The sequence below is a fragment of the Lingula anatina genome, chromosome 10 (genome assembly GCF_051362555.1).
Source record: "Lingula anatina isolate TDL-2025a chromosome 10, LinAna3.0, whole genome shotgun sequence".
NCBI classification, from domain to species: domain Eukaryota; kingdom Metazoa; phylum Brachiopoda; class Lingulata; order Lingulida; family Lingulidae; genus Lingula; species Lingula anatina.
This window is the reverse complement of record NC_141776.1, coordinates 5,407,892-5,427,601: the sequence shown is the minus strand read 5'-3', so window position 1 is coordinate 5,427,601 and position 19,710 is coordinate 5,407,892. Positions and strand designations below refer to the sequence as shown.

Sequence of the window (19,710 nt, the reverse complement as noted above, 5' to 3'; positions counted from 1 at the left end):
TAATAAATAAGTGTGCCAGCTTAAGCAGTACTTGGTACTCGATGACTTCTGGTGCAGACAATTCAAGGTGTGTGAAAATTAATCAAACTAAAAACCAACTCAATTCAGGCTCCAAACAAATAAAGAACCAAATCATATTCAACTGATTTTATTGTAAGATTTAAAGTAATCCTTTTGCTAATATAGCATATCAATTGACACATTTCTCAGTAAGTGTCCCTGCATGTTTACACAAGAATTAGTTGTCAATGAGAAATATTATTTTTCCTTGGCCTTCTTTTCACTGAGACCCTTATCTGTGTCGCTCTTTCATGCAGATTTCAGTTCGCTATTGAACATAATTTTTCTTTTTTGAATATGTAATTTGAACCTGCAGCTTGTTTTAGTGGAATTTGAATTAAAATATTCTACATGATCTGTATCCTTTCTAGGAATCTAAGATGAACATTTAGGTACAAGAAGACTTGATACAAATATCTTGCGTAAAGTTGGACACAAACTTCTTTCACATGTTTCTACATCTTCAACTGTTTATATTTTAGTCTATCATAACTTATATATCTTTCTGTATGATATTACTTCCTGCAAAAGCTTGCCACTTAATTCCCAATTAGACACTGAATAGATTCCATGCAGGGATTACTCAATGAGCATTAAGTGTGTCAGCCATATTTGATCCACGGATCTGTTAGTCTGCTGTTCTGAATGTGCTCTTAGACTAATTTAAATATCTTTTTTTTTCTTTTATTCCATCATTCCATACTATTCTCAGCTCTTGCCCCCAGGTTTTAAAGTAGAGAATATCTTGGTACAGCGCAACTGGGTACAAATGTCTTGTATGAAATTGCACACATAGGAGTCCCTCTCTGATTTCTTATTGTTGTCAAATATAACGACAAATGTCAGGCGAGGCTCGATCTGGGCAAGAAAATATGTGCTCTGGACTTGCTGAAAAATATGCAACAATATATTTATATTACCAATTTTTAAAATATTACACCATTAGAAATGGCTACTTGGTAATTTAGGAAGTTTGGAATAATGTGCATTATCAAAATAAATATTCAGTAAAATAAAAATAAAAACCTTCTCAACAATGGGCTAAAATGTTTTACAATAACATTTTATTTTCTTATGATTATCTTTTTATCTCACTTACAAATAAAATTATCACTCTTACTATTAACAGGTATTTTTCAACATATCTTAAAATAGGAATTCTGCAGTTCAAAGTAAAATGTCACCTTGTCATAGAAGTGCACCACTTTGTCAATGTGGCTGAGTTCAGGGGCTCTGTCATTGATAATCATCACTACATTAGGCCAGTGTGCAGCAGGGCGCTCCTGTAATATAAATTACCTGAGCCTTAACTTTCAAACTAATAAACCATTAGATTTGCTGCTCGTCAACAGAGCCAACACGATCCTGACTGATGCCAGTCCTGCAAGCTTTTTCTTGGTCTGTGACAGACAGTCAGGCAGTTTTACTACGTTTTTTTTCAGGGATTTCAGTAATGCAAAAATTTAACAATACATACCCCAGGGTACGAAAACACAGCTGGGTAACTGTCCAGACCCGTGGGGGATTCCACGATTTTTAGGGGGTGGTGATAGCCAGGCCCTCTGTACGGCTCCTCAAGACCACTGGTATCAAATACGGCTGATACATGGGATGCATCGGACTTCTTGTGGAAGGTCACAATTCTGGAGATTATGAATAATTGTACTTCAGGTGTTAAAATGCATGCATGCATGTGCATGCACACACGCATGCACACACACACACACACTCACACATCAAAAGTAATCAGAAACATTTTACTGCAAAACATTCCTAAGTTTAAATATTTCTGTCTGATCTTACATATTATAAATTTACAGGTTTTCACTTATGTTAAACAAAACAGGAGTGGTAAAAATACCTGGCATAGAAATCCACAGGAGTCTTGGCTATCAAAGCTTTCAGGTCCCCAGGAGGAGCCTGCTTACTCAAGGTTTCATAGAAATACAAGCTGAACTGCAAAAAAGATGTATGCATTACATCATTACATCACATGCATTTTCACCCAAAATTCCTTTTATCTCTTGAAAAGTTTGTGACATTGAAATAAAGGCCAAAGTATATTTTTCCTCAATTCATCCAAAAAATATTAATTATGACCACTCTTTCAATTATGGTGGAAGATAAACAATTTCTTTCATACATATTAAATATTGATAAATAATAATAATAATAATAATGAAAGGAGCTGCAAGATTAGTATGCTAAGGCATGAAATAAATTTTTCCAGCACCCAAGCTACTCACCTTAGCCACAAGAGCCGCCTTATATCTCACCAGCCACTGGTACAGAGCTGGCATACTGGGCTGACGGGAAAAACCCAGCTTCTTACTTTGCTAAAAGAATAAGATAATTACATCAATAACTTTCTGTCGGAATAAAATGCTAATTGAGCTCCTAAGTTCGTTTTAATTTCACAATTCAATTGCAAATTTTTCCTGGTTGACAATTTGTGGATTGTATGACAGAGGTTCAAACTGTGATGAAAAAGTTATCTCTGAAAAGTAATTAACTTTAAAGTGTTATAAATGCATAAATTCTACAAAATGAAATAAATGAACAAACAAATAAGAAGAAAAGCAAATTTAATGGCTAAATGACTAAACAAAAAAAAATATATGAAAATAAAAGTGATGCATTGACAATGATTCACACAATAAAAGTAAAATGCAACAAATAAATATATAATAAAAAATTTAAAATATAATAAAATAAAATGAACTGTCACCTCTCTGCTCTGTAAGGCAGGCATCCATGAGGCCAGTTTGCTGTGAGCATCGTGAAGATGGATGAGAGAGGACAGGAACTTTAACTGAGCCATGTCCATCTGAGCCAACAGTAGGTTATGAACTATGTCACACTCTAGGCTGAAACAAACAGAATTTTATTTTTTAAACTTTCGGAATGATCTGTGATAGTTTTGTACATACAAATTTGTAAATAATTTAGGTAAAATATTTTAAAATGGCAAACAGAAGTATGCACAATGGATCCTAGAAATGCTAAATCAAATATTTTCCATGAGTCTGAATTTACCATGATCCCTGGTATAGCTGATATGGTCAAACACTTTCCTTACAAAAACACTTATTGCAAAAGGTGAATTAAGAAAAGTTATTTGTTTGTATAAAACCCCCAAATCCTAAACCTTAATAAATCCAAATCAGAAATCATTTTTCAAAGGTCTAAATACACATACTCAGACAAATAACAGGTCTTTTGATCCACATAATAATCATAGCATAAAAAAACATTGTGTGATGAAAAGCTTGCCTAACATGATAATTTTATCCCCTTGATAAAAATGATATTAGTTCTTTTAAGTTTAAAAACGGAAAGTGAAAGTCCTTTGATCACCAACCTGAATGCATTCTTCAAGGGACTAAGTATAGGATGATGAAAACTCTTCTGGTGAGCCTGGATGATCTCTGTGATCACGTTCTCCAGGTCCTCATAAGTGGTCTTCTGGCTGCCCATGGTGGCCAGCTGCTCATAACTGGACGATGGTCAAGGCATTGAATTATACTAGTAATTAATAATAATATTACATGTATCACAGTTCAGTTGTTAAGGTGGAAGAAAAATGGGGGTCACCTGAAGTTGACCAAGATATATATAGGCCTTTGTATGTGTAAAGTGAGTTTTTTCCAAGAGTTCAACAGCTGGTAGCCAGCAGGAGGGGAGGGGAGGGGAGGGGGATACTTTGTCTCAAAAAGAGGACCTTTTACCTTAAAATCTTTGTGTAGCTAGATCAAATTTTACCCAGAGTGGACCTTCTTCTGGCAAAAAGGGCAGTTTGTTTCAACCACTGAACCCACCCTAGCTAGGGGCCTGCAAGGCATGAAATTATAATTAACAGTAAATAGAAAAGAAATAGGACTAAATCACGGAGCTCTGTGCATTGGAAAAATTGCCAAGAGTTGTATAAGAGTGGTAGATGAAAATTTTCTGGGTGAGCCAATTGCTCTACAGATTTTGAAGTTAAAATAACTTGCTGCTTATACATATAAACAATGATCAATGAATTCCTAGTCTAAAACTGTTAATTAACCTAGCCGTTCTGTCAAAAAAGATACAAGTCCATCATTTTTGTTCTCGCTGTAAGAAACTGACACAGTTGCCCACAGAGGTGTCCCAGAATCCTCTCTGGTGTCCGTACCTTGCCAGGATAGTCCGAGGCACTAGCAGCATGCTCCTCAATCTTCTTCAGCTCTGACAGCAGTACACTGTAACTGCTGCGAAGATTCTGGAAGGATTGAGATTTCAAATGTAAGCTGTTGACATATCATTTAAAAAGGCCAGTTTTAACCAGGTGAGTTTAGACAGTAAATCAAACTATTTTGTGTTATCACAGGAAAGGGATTCCTTTGAAATACTATTGTCCGATGCATAATTTAGTCTTATTTTTAATCTTTGGTATTTTCTTTTCATTTGCCAAACACAAACCTGTGCATAATCATACACTTATCATTATAGTTATTATCAAAGTAACTTTAAATATGTAGATAAGTTAAAAGAAGTTAATTTTACAAAAGGATGAATATAAAACAAAATTCAATGCTTTAAAAGTAATTCAGCTCAGCATAGAGGAAGGGTGATAAGTACATCTTTTCTGCCAAACCACTTCTGCCCCAAGAACATCAGTGACATATACATCTTCTCGCTGAAGGCCAGGTGACCCAGGGAGTTGAGCAGCAAACCCCAGGAGGACCCGAATGCTGCATCATGGCTGTCACGCTCCTTCTCCTGGAAAAGAAATGGTCATGATATTTCATGAAAATTCATGATTTCATGACAATTCATGATTTCATGACAGTTCATACAAGTATTCTTAATTTTACCTATTTCTCATTCTAACAGGCTGTATAATTGCCCTAAAGAGCTTTCTTACAATGATACATAAATTTTTATTCATGCCATCTAAGCAGTTTTATTTGAAGTGGAATTAATACTCCTTTTAAGCTTTTTAGTACTGATAACTAAAAAATCATGAAAATGGTATTTTTATACTGATCATAAATGTACCACCATAAAAAAATAAAATATTATCCAGTTCTAAATCAGACATCACCCTGTCTGTCAACTTACTGACAGTTCCTTTGCTTTATCAAAAGCAAATTGACTCAAGCACTGGAAGAAAGTCTCTAGGAATGCCTGCTCCTCCGGAACTGGGGGTAAAGCAGCAGCCATAGTCTAAATTGCACCTCAATCACAGGCCAAGTCAGCTAAGAGATCTGAAAATTAAAACAAATTTACAATAGCATGAGGCAAGCCACTGAGTGGAGTTTGTTCATTAAATGTTTTAAATTTTACTAGACATATTTCATTTATGAAAATTTTTACTTATAAAGGACACTTTGATTACCAATACTTTATGTCCTGTTTGTGATGATTAACTTAGATCCAAGTTGTTATAACCCTGTTATTGTTGTTGAGAGAGTAGAAATTACTACAACAATTTGAACATATTACTACAAGACATACCATTTAAGAACTACACTGTCTACAGTACATGCACTGCACTGTATAATATTCACTTGTCACCTCACACTTTATCCTGGTTCAGTGACATCATTAAAGAATTATATCTTCTCGTTCAAATGAACTTTTTCATCACACTGATACGACTGCATAACGTCGCGGCAACAAAGAATTAAAAGAAACTACTTGAACCCTGTTTACATTCCAATAAACGAGGGATCAGTTAACTGCTCTCCATACACAGAAGAGCGGATCCAAGATAGGACAAGCAGCACATGCAGAGCAGTGTAGAAAAAAAATTGTAAATTTGAAACTATTTCATCATTTAACCTCAACAATGTTTTATTCTATTTGAAAGGATTTGTGGTTCTGTTGAAAACTTAACTTTTTAATTTTTTTATTCTTGCTTCCTTGAATAGAAAAAAAAATTAATTTGTATTCAAGTATAATAATGATAAGATTAGACACATTTAAAGATTTTTATTGGATATTTTTGTCTACCATAAAATAATAAGAGAGAGAAAAAAGGTGACAATAAAAAAAAAAAAAAAAAAAACAGATTTGCATACATCTGATTCGTATCCAGCAGATCCAATATTCTAAAAAACAAGGAATTCATCAATTAATGCTTTTGCATTGTTTATTAATAAAATATCAATCAATATACTCAGTGATAATGCAGCTACAAATCTTCTAAAAATGATAAAAAAATAAAGAAATAGTTAAATAAATAAAAAAATAAATGGAAAATTAAGAAAAAAAAATTAATTTCATACTGCCTTATTATTCTTTAAGCAGTCACTTGGTAGAAATTAATGAGAATATTGATACTTGATGTAAAGTTAAGCACATTTCTATATTTACAGTTATCAAAAATATTATTTTCATGAACAATAATTATATTTTATTTAACATGAGAACATGTTTATTTAAAACCAAAATCAGCTAAAAAAAATGTGATTTCTTTTAAATAGGAATAACAATTCATCAAATTACTCATAATTTAAAACTGGTCAATGGAAGAGGGATTGAAAGAAAAAAAAAGACATGATTGGCACTGAACCATCTAGAAAACTATCAAGAGCTGTCTTCATAGGGCGGTAAACCAAAATCTTCAGGCTTGAACTCCTCCAGAGATTTCAGTATCAAGGTCACTTTATCCCTGAGCTGTGACTGGTCAGCTCTCTCATCTGGTATCCAAACACACTGCATTCCAGCAGCCACTGAGGCAAGAGCACCGTTGGTGGCATCCTCAAACACCAAAACCTGGCAGGACAATACACTAAATGATAGTTAAGCAAATACAAATTAAAAGCAAATATAATTTTGCTTTCTTTTCTACCCCAAGAATTGTACCAAATCAATTAAACATCAGCCTCTGGAACAATGACAATTTTTCATAAGCACATAAACAAAAGCCGAAGGAAATTCTTTTCTTTTCTCAAACATAAAAAAATGTAACTAGTTAAGTCTGACCATGTTAAATATTTATTATTTTCACACATCACACAGAGCAGTTTTTACATTTAATAAATGGAACAGTCCACTTTCAGAGACTGGCAACCTATAGCCTCACTATTATGTAAGAGAGTAGCTCAACAAGGCCCAATAACTATCCTAAACATCAGGAAGTGAACTTGTGGAAACCCCTGTAGAGTATAACATGTAAAGACTGGTCAAAGTGGACTGGTCCAGTTAAGAAAACATCTGGACCCATTTTCATAAAGGACGTTTAGCACTAACCAGTGTATAAATTCTCCTAACACCCCTTTACTAAAAGATGGATAAATTGTGTTTCATAAACATTGTTTAAACAGCCGGTTAGTTAACTGGCCAGTGTTTAACTGGATAAAATATTTAAAGGTCAGTTAACTACCCGGCTGTTTAAACACTTTATGAAACACAATTTCAACTGTCGTTTAGTTAACGGGTGTTAGGAGAATTTATACACTGGTTAGACTTCGAGCGCATTCCCAGAGATTTCGAACGATCCAACTAGATCGACCAAACTCCCGGGGGTTCACGCTAAATAGCTGTCAGCCGAGCGCACACATTAGATAATTACCCCCTTACAGCTTTTAGTAGGAGGGACAGGCATTTAAGCCGGCTAAGCTGACAGTAATCTAGTGAGACTCCCCATCAGGACAGATCGATCTAAAATCTGTGGGAATGGGGTCTTAAACACTGGTTAGTGCTAAACGTCCTTTATGAAACTGGGCCCTGGATGTGAAAAGAACCTATGGACCCATTCCCAATAAAACTATCATTCCATGAAGGTTGATCCAACTCACAAGGACTCTTGCTGAATGCAATCAGATTGACATGTGTCCTTTTGTTTCCACTGTACTCAGTACTTGAATAACCATCAGCTTTTCTGTATTCTACTCAACACCAGGAGGCATGGTAATCTGTTAATCTGACTGTATTCAGAATGAGTCCCCTCAAAGTTAGAAGATCTACATAGAACAATAAACATGAAAATTCTCAGACACAAGCCTAAAATTTTCCGTACCGTTAGCTTACGGCCAACCTGGTCGAAGGCCTTCATCAGACTGACGCAAAGAATACGAGAGGCTATCAACATCAGCCGACACCAGCCACCCATGAATAGGGACGGGGGGTTGATCTACCTGACATTTATAAGAGGGTCCTGGCCGCTATACCACCTAGCGGTCAGTGAGTGTGAACAACTACTCACGTCAGTCTGATGAAGGCCTTCGACCAGGTTGGCCGTAAGCTAACGGTACGGAAATTTTTAGGCTTGTGTCTGAGAATTTTCATGTTTATCCAACTACCAAGCTAATGAACATTTTTGCTCATACATAGAACAATAGTTTCACAGGGAATGAGCTCTTAGCCTACCTTCTCAGGGGACGGATTGTCCTCAAACCTTCTGGCTGCCACCAGGAAGCAGTCTGGAGCAGGCTTCCCGTGTGTGACTTCCGGGTCATCCGAACTCAGCACCACATGATGAAACAAACTGAAGAAATCCTTGTGCTTCTGTGTCTTCATCTCGTAGTTCATCTTCGATGACCCTGTTGCCACACATATGGGGATATTGTTGCGGTGAAGGTGATGAACTAGCTTTTCAGCACCTATATCAGGGACATTAAGATCTTATACATTCTATGATTAAATGTCAGTAATAATATACTAGTCTATCTGTGCCTTAAGTACTGGAAATTACAAGTAGGTGTTTTACTAAGATCAAGTGTGTGTGTGTGTGTGTGTGTGTGTGTGTGTGCAGGGGCGGATCCAGAAATAGTTTCTGACAGTCTTCCAAATTATCTTTGCTGATCCATCCTACATTTTTGACCGTCGGAAGACATTTTCTGTCTTCCGACAGAAAAAATAGATATCCGTCAATGTAAACTTGAAAATCTAAATACGCCCCTGGTGTGTGTGTGTGTATTGGGGAGGGGACGGGGGGGGGCATGAATGTTCATCAGGGGCTCACAAAAGTTGCTCTAGTGGAAATTTTGTAAATCACTTTACTACTATGTAAGTGTAACCAGAAACTACAAGTAGATGCAATGACTGAGGACTATTTCAAGATATTTAGTAACCGCTGTTTTTGGCCAAACTCAATGAAGCCAAGTTTATTTATCACAAAATAATAACTGAACAGTACTGATAATAGGATGAATTTTTAGGCATTGAACAATGTCTTAAAATTTGTCAGATGTTCCTTACATATGATAAAAATTTTAAGTCTCATGTTTACACCACACCTTTCATAAATTGTGCATCTGGAAAGAGTTTTTCATGCAGTTCTTTTGACTTCTTAATCATTTCATCTGGAGTGAGAGGTAGATTAAGCTCATCTGAAAATAAAAAGAAAAATATCTGTTACAATGAACACCAATAACAGATCACATATCATAGAATTGTGTTCACTGCAGTATTTTGAAGTATAGAACATAAAAAAGGTGAATCTGCAGCCTCAATTATAAGTCAGCTTGGGTTGGAGCTCTCTATCTCTTCCTGAAACTGTCTGAATCAAGATTTGATCTAGGTTCTATTTCCAAATGATGGTAAATAAAGTCCATTTATTTTCGGAAATCCCTGCCTTTCCTAAAAGCCACCTTTGAAACTACTGGGCTTGTTTTATAAAATTATGAGACCTACCCTTTAATGTGCAACTGGCAAGTAACAAGTAGGAGCTATTATAATAGGACCTTCATATATACCTACCAAATTAAATTACATCATTTCTCCAAATGAATGATTAATGTGCTAATTCTTTTTTACTTTTTATTTTTCTGGGCATGTATTGGAAGATATTTATTTCAGCTGCCACTGTTGTCTTGATCACATTTTGACTGGTTTGGTGCCCTGTTTTCACTGACCAGAGGACAACTTAATAGCAATATATATTGCTCACCATATGCATACATCAAGAAAATTTACAGGGAAAAAACTACATGTTTTGCTTATATACCTACCAATAATGATACGAGATACAAGGTAACTGTTCATCCCTCGGATCCTATTTTCTAGCTCCCATGGAATAGATTTGTTGTAAGTTGCCAGAATCTGATTTGTGACATCTCGGTAGATTCGGGCTGTATCTGAAACAGGCCAGGATCAGTCTGAGACTAATTTCTCTCACTATATACATACCAATGATAATTCTGGCTGCTTCTACAGCTTTCTTCCCCATCTGTTTATTCTTGATTTCCCAAGTGAACTTTTCTCCATACTCGTCCAATAGCATCTGAGTGGCTTCAGTGTATAACCTTTCAGTGTCTGTAATGTAATAGAAAATAGCTGCATCTACATCTACTGGTGCGTTAGTAGTATTGTTAATAAATGTAAGTAACATGTGCATTTTGAACAAAAGTGTGCAACGTACGGTACAGGTACAAGTTATACTAGTAAATTCATTACATGATGATGTAATATGAAGGGAACGTTATAATAACTTATATACTTGAGCGAAATCTCACCTAAAAGAAGACCGTCCATGTCAAAAATGACATGAGTCACAGGATTGTACTTCGACATATTTTTTTCTCAAATGCTACGTAAAATCATATCACAGTGCACACACGCATTTGCAACAATGAACCAAACACAGGCATAAGGTAGCTCGTGTAACCGAGAAGCAATCAATCTATGTCAAGGTCATGCCAAAGGATAAACAAGAAAAGCCATAAGTGGATTTCTTTACGCATTGTGCATTAAAAAAAAAATTTAAACATGTACAAAATGCAAACAAAATTTAAGTTTTTTGTATTCGTGACGTATTTGGTATGACTAAGCATACATAAAATACTTAATTTTTTAGTCTCTCTTGATGCATGTTCATAAACAATTACAACTGAACACCAGGGGCTTGGACGACGGACCCGGTTAAATGGATTTAGAAAAAAGTCGAAGATCTAATCGCTGAGGGATTTCATAGCCAGTCTTATTTTAAAGTGTTTTCACAAGTGAGAAAGTGCACACTGAGAAAATACCATGACATTGGGGTCTTGACGGCAAACGGACCCTCAAATACCCTGATGTGTCAGGAATGATACTCGCGTGGTACCACAATTACGTACTAGTCTAATTTGTACAGCGTACCCGTAGAATTAAGAAGTATTGTGACCAAGATATGGTGTAAATATCACTTTTACGAAGTAAGTGGGAACGATCTACGGTTTCTATTGGACAGCCATTCCAGTTTCAGTTGTATTGGCACTATTTCTCAACTCCATAATTCTACCATACGCATTATGCTGTGCATGCCCTGACAAACTATGCACTATAGTACCCGTACGTTGCCAAAATAGGTACGTCTCATGTGTATTTGACTAAAACTGCCAAATAAGAAAAAACATAATTTATAAATTATTATCCATGGGGACACCAAAATGATTATTTGAAAATTAGAATGCAAATTTGATAAATATGATAACTAAGAAAGTATAAATCTGATGAGATTTTTTTCATTGTGGAACCGGATATTTGCACAACCACATATTAAAATCTTCCTCGTGTCACACCATCAATCTTGCCACCCAATTACGGTTATTTCTAAAAATAATCATTTTTTATATGAGTTGGGAATAAAACCTTTATGAAGAATCTCGATCATAATTTGCCGCTAGTTATTTTGTTAATTACAGGATGTACCTATTTTGACAGACTTGCCTATTGCGTCAGGCCTTGATATACCTACTGTATTATTTTTATTACCAGATGTATTTTAATTTCATAGGGACCTTTGAACCGACATATTCTGATAGCTTTATCCAAATTTTATTCAATTTTTCACGCAGTTACCAAGACACCTTTTTTAATTCTTGTGAAGTTGTCAGTCACTAGATGTACCCATTTTAGCAGATCATGTGTCTATTGCGCCAGGCCTTGATAAGCCTACTGTATTATTTTAATGACCAGGTAAATTTTAATTTCATAGGGGCCTCTGAACCGATGTGTTCTAATAACTTGATCCAAACTTCATCCTATTTTCCATGCAGCCTGTGAACTACCTTGACAAAGCTTTGACAGCTATAAGACGGCCCTTTGACACCTGATCTCTTGACCATGACGTATCACCTCTCATTCTGTGGGTGTGGCCTTATGGTTATTTATCAAGTGGGCGTGGTCGAGTGCTTTATCACACATGGTGGGCGGTTCCTAAGTCGGGTGGACAAGCTGGCCGGGGCGTCTGCTGGAGCCTTAGTAGCTGTTGCTATGGCGACCAAGTTGAAAGAATTCCATGTACGTCTATGAAGAAATGCATGCAGTGTTTGAAAAGTTGGAACTTGAGACTTAACATTAATAAAACAAAATAAGAAATTTTCGAACTTTTCATTTTTAAAGGGGTTTAGGTGACTTACTCAAAGCCCTGTATCAACTGAATTCCCATTAGCATTATCATTTGTTAAGATTTATAAGAATTTTCATTAATTGATTGATTAAAACATTTATTGATTTGTCAATTTATTATTCATTTTCCAATTAGACATTCGTTATTTTTAGTTGATTATATAAATGGCTCATATTTTAGATAATGAAGGATTTGTCCTACAAAATGGCGGCAGGTATTCGCCAGAGGGAAATCGGTATATTTACTCAAAAGTCAAATATAATGCTCAGCGTGGAGCAACATCTCCGCGAATTTCTGCCAGAAGATGCCCACCAGGTGGCGACAGGGAAGTTGTTTACGTCACTGTCAGAGCTCTCCAGGCACAACAAGCCCAGGTTGAAAAACATTCTTATTTCAGAATACGAAAGTAACGATTTTCTAATTCAGGTAATACAATTGTTTGTTTCTTTTTGTGATGCATTTGCGAAAACTTGCACATATTACTCAAGAAAATTCACGTTTTAAGAGGAGAACTTGATAGGAAACCGATAGAGGCTGCAAGGCATTTACTGGATTGATTTCCAGTGCCAAAAGGATAATTGGTATTAAAAATTAAAGCACACATTTAATCTTGTACATGGCCAATAAAATATACAGTGCTAATAAATATTGTGGATTAATCTTGTAGAAAAATAGATCAAGCAATTTTTAAAAAATTCTTTTAAAAGGATTAATAGATAGGAAATGTCAGTGGTTATTACAGGAGGTGGAGAGTTTAACCTCTGTGTGGACGTTCACTCTTCCCGCACCTACCAGTTATGTATTGTGACAGAGTGCCGAGGACACACCTAACGCATCACTGGATGAAAAAATTCTTCAATCCTGGTGTAACAGGAATGGTAGTCCTTGGGATGGGTTTGCGGGGTCCCATATGGTAAGTACCCTCTACCAGGGCCGCAGTTATTACTGTGAACATTTTTGCTGAGGCACAGAGATTACAGAGATTACAGAGAGTACAGAGATTAGGTAGTAGGTATCTATTTAACCAGAGACATATCTGTTAATATCTGGTGAAAAATCAATCTTTGGCCCTGGTAGAGGGTATATGATAAGTACATGTTAGGGTTAGTCGGAGTATTAGATAAGTGTATGGGACGAATGTCACCTGTACAGAGTAATGAGGAGCAGACTACGTTTCCTAGCAGACTGCCATTCCTGTCACACCGGCGTCCCGCAGTGAAATATTTGATAACGTTTGATGATATCATCTGTTCCCCTTTTGAATGACTGACATATTGAAGTACATTGAACCTATTGTGTTGGCACCATCTGCAGCTAACCCTTTCTCTCTTTCGAAAAAAAAAATGATGTAATTATATAAGAATAAAAAAGTACAATTATCATGGTTGTAACAGACATGGATGACAATGTATTGGGTGGGCAAAGCCCTGGACTCATGTTTTTAAGCGCATTCAGAACAAGATGATCCGCGGACTAAATATGGCCGACCACACTTCAAAAGCGATCCCGCTGATTCCCGATGGTCTCCCCGCCTCCACACGCGCCATTAAACAGATTGAATCTCAGCTACGAGGTTTAATTGCCAGGCCTCTGCAACGACAGCGCGTGTTGAGGCGGGAAGAACATCATGGAATCAGCGGGATCGCTTTTGAAGTGGGGTTGGCCATATTTAGTCGGCGGATCAGTTAGTACTTGGATCATCTTTTCTGAATGGTGCCCATCCCCTCCCCCGGTCACGGGCGACGGATTTAATCCTCCACTCTTCAAGCTCAGTCTATAGCCCTACATTTGTTTACTGTTAACATGCTTATATTGCATTCCAGTGTTTACTCGCTTCATGCCACATCCCTGGATATGCAGGCACGACAAAACCTTTACACATCCGTGGAAAGGTATGTTTCCCTGTACTGCATGTATCTGCATTAGTGTGTTAGCAAATAAACTGTAGGACTCGAGCTGATATGTATTATTTTCACTTTGTTCCTGATCATTATTAGTGACCGTATGATGTTAATATGAATATAATGTTGAGATTTATTCTCTGTGCCCACTGTGACAATATAGGTACTTTATGACTCAAATGATTTTGGAAAACGATAAAATAATATTAATCATTAAAAACAACAGCAATAATAATCACATCAACAGTAATAATGCAATACTTATTATGACTGCTAATATTGTTGTTTTTATTATTGGGGTTATTATTATTATAAGGATTATTATTCCCAGTAACCAAACTGAGATTGAATTTAACTTCAGTCGTACATTGACGGCGGATTCACGGACAACCTCCCAGTATTTCCCACGGGGAGGACCATCACCGTGTCCCCGTTCTCGGGGCATCAAGACATCAGCCCCACCGACAGGAGCGTGTTGGGTCTGAGGGTCAGGACGGTGAACCAGGACTTCCAGTTCAACCTCAGGAACCTGCACCGTGGGGTAAGGGCGCTGGTGCCCCCCAATAAGACCGGACTTGAAAGAATATATGAACAGGGTTGGGGGGATGCGGTGAGGTTTTTGAAGAAGGAGGGGCTATTTGATCAGTGATGGTTTTTTCCCCCATTTTGGGATGGTTACCGTGAAGGTACCATGCAGATTAAGAGTGTAGAATTCACTTTTCACATTCAGGGCGCAGAATCCGATTTTCTAACTCTGCTCTCCGCATCGCATGTCAATAGAATCTTGATATATCAATCTTTGATAAAGATAAGATTGTGCGTATGCATTTTTCAATGACTGTGATCTATTTGAAAACATGGCGGCACATGGCAATATTGTTAACCAGAAAGGGACTTCAGTGGGGCCCAGGTGCGTGTGCCTTTTCGCTCCTTTTAGTATGGAACTTGAGCTGAATGAGTTGTGAATATGACTGTAATATACTATACTGGAGTAAATGAGATTGACTGACAGTGATATCTTCAGGATACACGCATGGTGAATGAAGGCAATTTAACGGCGCCTAAGTGGTGAGAATATTCTAGTAATTTAGACGAGACAGTTATTCCAAAGCACCCGATAGTCGAAAAGAACTACGGTATTCACTTGATTTTTCCAATTATCAAATTTTCAGATACATTGTCTTATTATCATAAAAATATATTTTTATATAGCATTTGTGGTGGTTTTGCTGCATAGAATAGAACTAAAGACTAGCCTGCTTTTAAATTTTGTTTCTACCACTTAATAGGCATGTTCTAATTAAAAATTGACTTTAAAAATAGTTTCTGTAAAACCCACAATATTCCCACATTGAAAAGATCGGGTCTTTACCGCAAGCCAGTGCTTGTTGTGTCTCACTGTGGTCGATCGATACTTATTTAATGGATCAGACTTGATTCTTAATGATAATGTGTTATGGATGATACCATTCCATCGATTTTTGTTTTGTAGAAGAACGTGGAATGGCTTCTGTTTCATCTTCTATTGATTTTGGTCGATGAATGGTACCAAGTGGGCGATGTGGGTGAAATCTAGATTCGTCACATGAATTTTTATTTTCAGATTTGTATAAATTGGTAGGAAAGTCGAGCAAAGTGACGTAATGTAAATTGTGTATTTGTATATGACAGTGTGCTTGTATGTTACACCGTGACAATTATAATTTTTTAAAGTTGTTTCTAAATATAAAAGATGGTATCAAAAACAACATGGTTTGTTGGTTTTATATAACGATTATTTCACCTTGAAACAATCACTGTGATAGTTTTATTTTCATCAGTTCTTTTCATAATTTAAATCAATATCATAAAAACTTTAAATTTTCTTCCAGTAACTGCACTATCTACATTTTGTACACGTTCCTGTACGAACCAACATTCCTGCCATTCGACGGCAACTATAAGACTACTGTTAGAAGCAGTGCTTGGCGGTAACTGGACAAACCAAACACATATGGACGTCAGAACCGTGCTTTAAATATTTACCGTTAAAGAAACGATCTACAAAAACTGCAAACCTAATATCTATTGGAAAACTACTCACACAATGGACTTCCAAAACAATATGTTTTGCAAAGTTTCAATCTTACCTATAACCAGGTGATTTTGATAAAGTATCGAGTCTACTAACGATGAAAAATACTATATTTTGTTGGTACTTGTCACAACATCACAGGCTCCCATTTTGTTAAACTACTGCTACTTCAGTGAAAAACGGTCTCAGAAACTATCAATCTAGGCGTCTAAACAGTAAGCGGGAAAAACTCTTTATCTTTGAAAGAGCCTGCCCCGCTTCGATCATAACGATTCAAATCACAGTTAACTTATTGAGATCATAGGTTTCATTTGAACAATCTAACAATATTCCATCAGTGTTACCAAAACACTGATATTTAACAGGAAATACCGTAATGGTCCATGCCAACAGTGTTCACTTCTCTAATAAAGAGAAACTTCCTGATTCTAGCGAGGGACACTTTCGCTTGAAGTCAGATTAGACGTCTCACTAACATTCCAATCACACTTTTTCTTTTAAATGCCTCGACGCATTGTGTACATATTCCTCTTGCACCGTTATCCATAGGATATAACTGAGGTAAACAACTTAGTTCACATTAATTAGTAACAAGGAATCGTCTTGAATTTATGGCGTAATTAACGGTCTCACACTTAATCTGATACTGACGTTCTATCGTCTCAGCATACTGGTATAACACAAAGAAAAATAATCAAATAAATACAAATGAAAAATTAATAAAAGAAAAAGAGAACAGAACGAACAACCACTGCAACGGTGTCAAAAACGAACAAACATAAACTTCAATGCCACTGTAATTATAGCGAGGTAGTCAAACATGGATCTCCTGGGTCCACCAATTAGGCGTTTCCTTTTGCAAAATTGTATTTCAAAATGCAGTAAGCCTTTTTCGCATTACGAGAAAACTGAAACCCGAATTGTGTTGGTACATTGCGGCGAAAAGTGGGTTGTCGTGTGATTACTTCTTTTCGACTTCTTTTCGTCTTAAGGAGCGGTGTCTTTTTGTGGTGCGCCATAAAGGTAGAAATTCGTTTTCACAAAAAGCTTAAGGTGGACCTTAAAAGTATCAGTACCTTAGTGCTTTTTCGTTACATGACATGACTTCGTCAAGAGGTAGGTCGCTTCATTTCAAGTCTTCTTTTTTTTTTTTTGAAAAAATAAACGCATTAACTTGCGTTCTTGAAAGAAAACTTTTTTTCCAAAAACTGTGTGATGTTTTAAAAGCTTCACGTACACATTGTAAGTTGAGGCATATCATCATCGGTGTCTTCGTCCATTCCGTTTTCCGTTCGCCGAGCTTTGTTTTCTGAGACTTGAGATTCAAACATTCCCGGCAACGCGCCTGCGCTGTTATTGAACAGTTCAACACCTTTACCCGCCAGACTGCAGACGTCTGCTATCCTAAGCTCACAGATGGCGTCTGCTTCACTGGACTTGGCTTGGATGATAGGACGGATCGCAGGAGGAAATGGAAGTTCTGCAGAAAGTTTCTCAGCTGTTGTTCCTTCTTTGACTGCAAACACCGCTCCGCGTTCGTGTAAGCCGTCAAATGAAGTCATCATGGCGTCCGGAGCCTCTGTAGTTGCTGGGTGTACGGGGGACCGGAAGCGAGACCTTTGTAATTCTGCGGGATCACACATGACATACAGCACGGGCGGCTCGTCATCATCCGGACTTCCGACATCCGCAGAACCTGATTGGGTAAAATCAGTTTCCATTTGGACAGGTTCTTCGTCGTAGTCACTTATTTCTTTCTTAATGCTAACTCTCATGTCGTCTGGCTCTAACATGTTATTTGGAGCGGAACTGGTGCTTGGCGTAACAACAGACCCGGCATTTACTGACTCCACTACCTGTGTCTCCGCCGGCTGTTCCCTTGGCAACCTTTCCATCGAGGTACCAAAGATTCTTCTCAGGTTATCATCTAGCTTGACCAGCTCAATGTACCCCTGTGATTTGGCCATGTCACCGGTCACCCACTTACACCTATTGTTCACCACGCTGCTGGCTATCGCTTCAGCAAAATCGCTCATCTTTAAGGACACGAACGTGAGGTTTCCGTGAAAATTGATGAAATCATTTTTCTTCATGTCGAGGTAATCCAGCACGTCATACAGTACAACGTAATTGCAGGGTCTGAAAATCAAATACACGCAAAATATGAATACGCACAAAGTTAGAGATTTCTCCTATTTACTCGAAACCAGCAGCTGCCAAACACTTACTGAAGTTTGATTTCTTAAGTTCATCAAACTAAAACTTTATCGGAATTAACGAGGTTTTAGCAGAGGATCGCGTGCAAAGGTCACGTGCACCCTCACAGCACGTGGCTGGGTGTGCCCACGTGAGACACGTTTTGTTCGGTGTAACAAAACGACAATGAACTACTTGAATACTGAAGCATGTTCCTGCATTCTCTTAAGCGTGTTCTACATACCCATGGTCGTCCTCGCACACGATGTTATAACAAGGCACGTGCGGCTTGTCCCCCATCTCGAACTCGATGTCGCTCTCGTAGCCGCAGTCGGAGTCCGAGTCTGAGGGCATGTCTGCAAAGATGTCGTAACCCACCTCTTCTTGGGGATCTAAGCGGCATGGGAAAATAGGTTAATAACTTTGTAATAGTGTGTGTGTATGTGTGTGTGTGTGTGAGAGAGGGGGGGATTTGTGCGTTTCTATGGGTGTGTGTGCACGTGTGTGTGTGTGTGTGTGTGTGTGTGTGTGTGTGTGAGAGAGAGGGGGGATTTGTGCGTTTCTGTGTGTGTGTGTGTGGGTGTGTGTGTGTGTGTGTGTGAGAGAGAGGGGGGGGATTTGTGCGTTTCTATGTGTGTGTGTGTGTGTGTGTGTGTGTGTGTGTGTGTGTGTGTGAGAGAGAGAGAGGGGGGGATTTGTGCGTTTCTGTGTGTGTGTGTGTGTGTGTGTGAGAGAGAGAGGGGGGGATTTGTGCGTTTCTATGTGTGTGTGTGCACGTGTGTGTGTGTGTGTGAGAGAGAGGGGGGGATTTGTGCGTTTCTATGTGTGTGTGTGTGTGTGTGTGTGTGTGTGTGAGAGAGGGGGGGGATTTGTGCGTTTCTGTGTGTGTGTGTGTGTGTGTGTGTGTGTGTGTGTGTGTGTGGCACGCTAATACGCACTATGCATGTCTTGAGAATTTAAACGTTTCAACTTTCTTTCTTTTACTTCAAAAAAAAAAAAAATGGCACATAGAATCGACTTTTCCCATGTGACAAGTAACGCCGATGGCAAGCCTAAGCGCACACAACGTCGATAGAAGGATCCACGTAATAAATATTAAGGACGCACGGGGCCATAATGTAGTACCGATATGCAAGATCAACGATGTGCGTGTGTGCCAATGATAGAAGGGCCTT

General features: G+C 37.7%; 4 protein-coding genes across 15 annotated transcripts in view; 1 reads left to right on the top strand and 3 right to left on the bottom strand.

The window, feature by feature from the left end:
- Positions 1-132: 132 nt before the first annotated feature.
- On the bottom strand, positions 133-5,794 carry LOC106158398 (KICSTOR subunit 2-like). Of its 2 annotated transcripts, none has more exons than XM_086996964.1 (11): positions 5,545-5,794; positions 5,149-5,294; positions 4,666-4,806; positions 4,137-4,306; positions 3,422-3,556; positions 2,789-2,927; positions 2,307-2,396; positions 1,922-2,016; positions 1,538-1,703; positions 1,245-1,343; positions 133-948 (listed from the first exon to the last, which is right to left on the bottom strand). In XM_086996964.1, exons 2-11 carry the CDS (start codon positions 5,248-5,250, stop codon positions 769-771), a joined length of 1,317 nt encoding a protein of 438 aa, XP_086853090.1. In that variant the 5' UTR covers positions 5,251-5,294; positions 5,545-5,794; the 3' UTR covers positions 133-768. The 2 variants fall into 2 exon arrangements, with proteins under 2 accessions (XP_086853090.1, XP_086853091.1); XM_086996965.1 differs by having other exon boundaries at positions 5,605-5,794.
- A 369-nt stretch (positions 5,795-6,163) lies between these two features.
- LOC106158430 (pseudouridine-5'-phosphatase) lies at positions 6,164-10,679 on the bottom strand. Of its 2 annotated transcripts, none has more exons than XM_086997931.1 (5): positions 10,491-10,679; positions 10,165-10,290; positions 9,273-9,365; positions 8,404-8,636; positions 6,164-6,807 (listed from the first exon to the last, which is right to left on the bottom strand). In XM_086997931.1, exons 1-5 carry the CDS (start codon positions 10,546-10,548, stop codon positions 6,619-6,621), a joined length of 699 nt encoding a protein of 232 aa, XP_086854057.1. In that variant the 5' UTR covers positions 10,549-10,679; the 3' UTR covers positions 6,164-6,618. The 2 variants fall into 2 exon arrangements, with proteins under 2 accessions (XP_086854057.1, XP_086854058.1); XM_086997932.1 differs by lacking the exon at positions 10,165-10,290 and adding an exon at positions 9,987-10,112.
- A 97-nt stretch (positions 10,680-10,776) lies between these two features.
- LOC106158453 (patatin-like phospholipase domain-containing protein 4) lies at positions 10,777-17,070 on the top strand. 2 transcript variants are annotated; one of them, XM_013534452.2, is made up of 5 exons: positions 10,777-11,168; positions 12,012-12,255; positions 12,545-12,790; positions 14,188-14,256; positions 14,627-17,070. In XM_013534452.2, exons 2-5 carry the CDS (start codon positions 12,079-12,081, stop codon positions 14,912-14,914), a joined length of 780 nt encoding a protein of 259 aa, XP_013389906.2. In that variant the 5' UTR covers positions 10,777-11,168; positions 12,012-12,078; the 3' UTR covers positions 14,915-17,070. The 2 variants fall into 2 exon arrangements, with proteins under 2 accessions (XP_013389906.2, XP_086854056.1); XM_086997930.1 differs by having other exon boundaries at positions 11,951-12,255.
- A 407-nt stretch (positions 17,071-17,477) lies between these two features.
- LOC106158321 (uncharacterized) overlaps positions 17,478-19,710 on the bottom strand; it is a 61,454-nt gene continuing 59,221 nt past the window's right edge. For all 9 annotated transcript variants that reach the window (XM_086997920.1, XM_086997923.1, XM_086997922.1 and 6 more), the window contains 2 exons: positions 18,780-18,927; positions 17,478-18,478 (listed from right to left, as the gene is read on the bottom strand). In XM_086997920.1, coding sequence (XP_086854046.1) covers positions 17,569-18,478; positions 18,780-18,927 — 1,058 coding nt within the window. In that variant the 3' untranslated portion in view covers positions 17,478-17,568. The remainder of the gene's footprint in view (positions 18,479-18,779; positions 18,928-19,710) is intronic.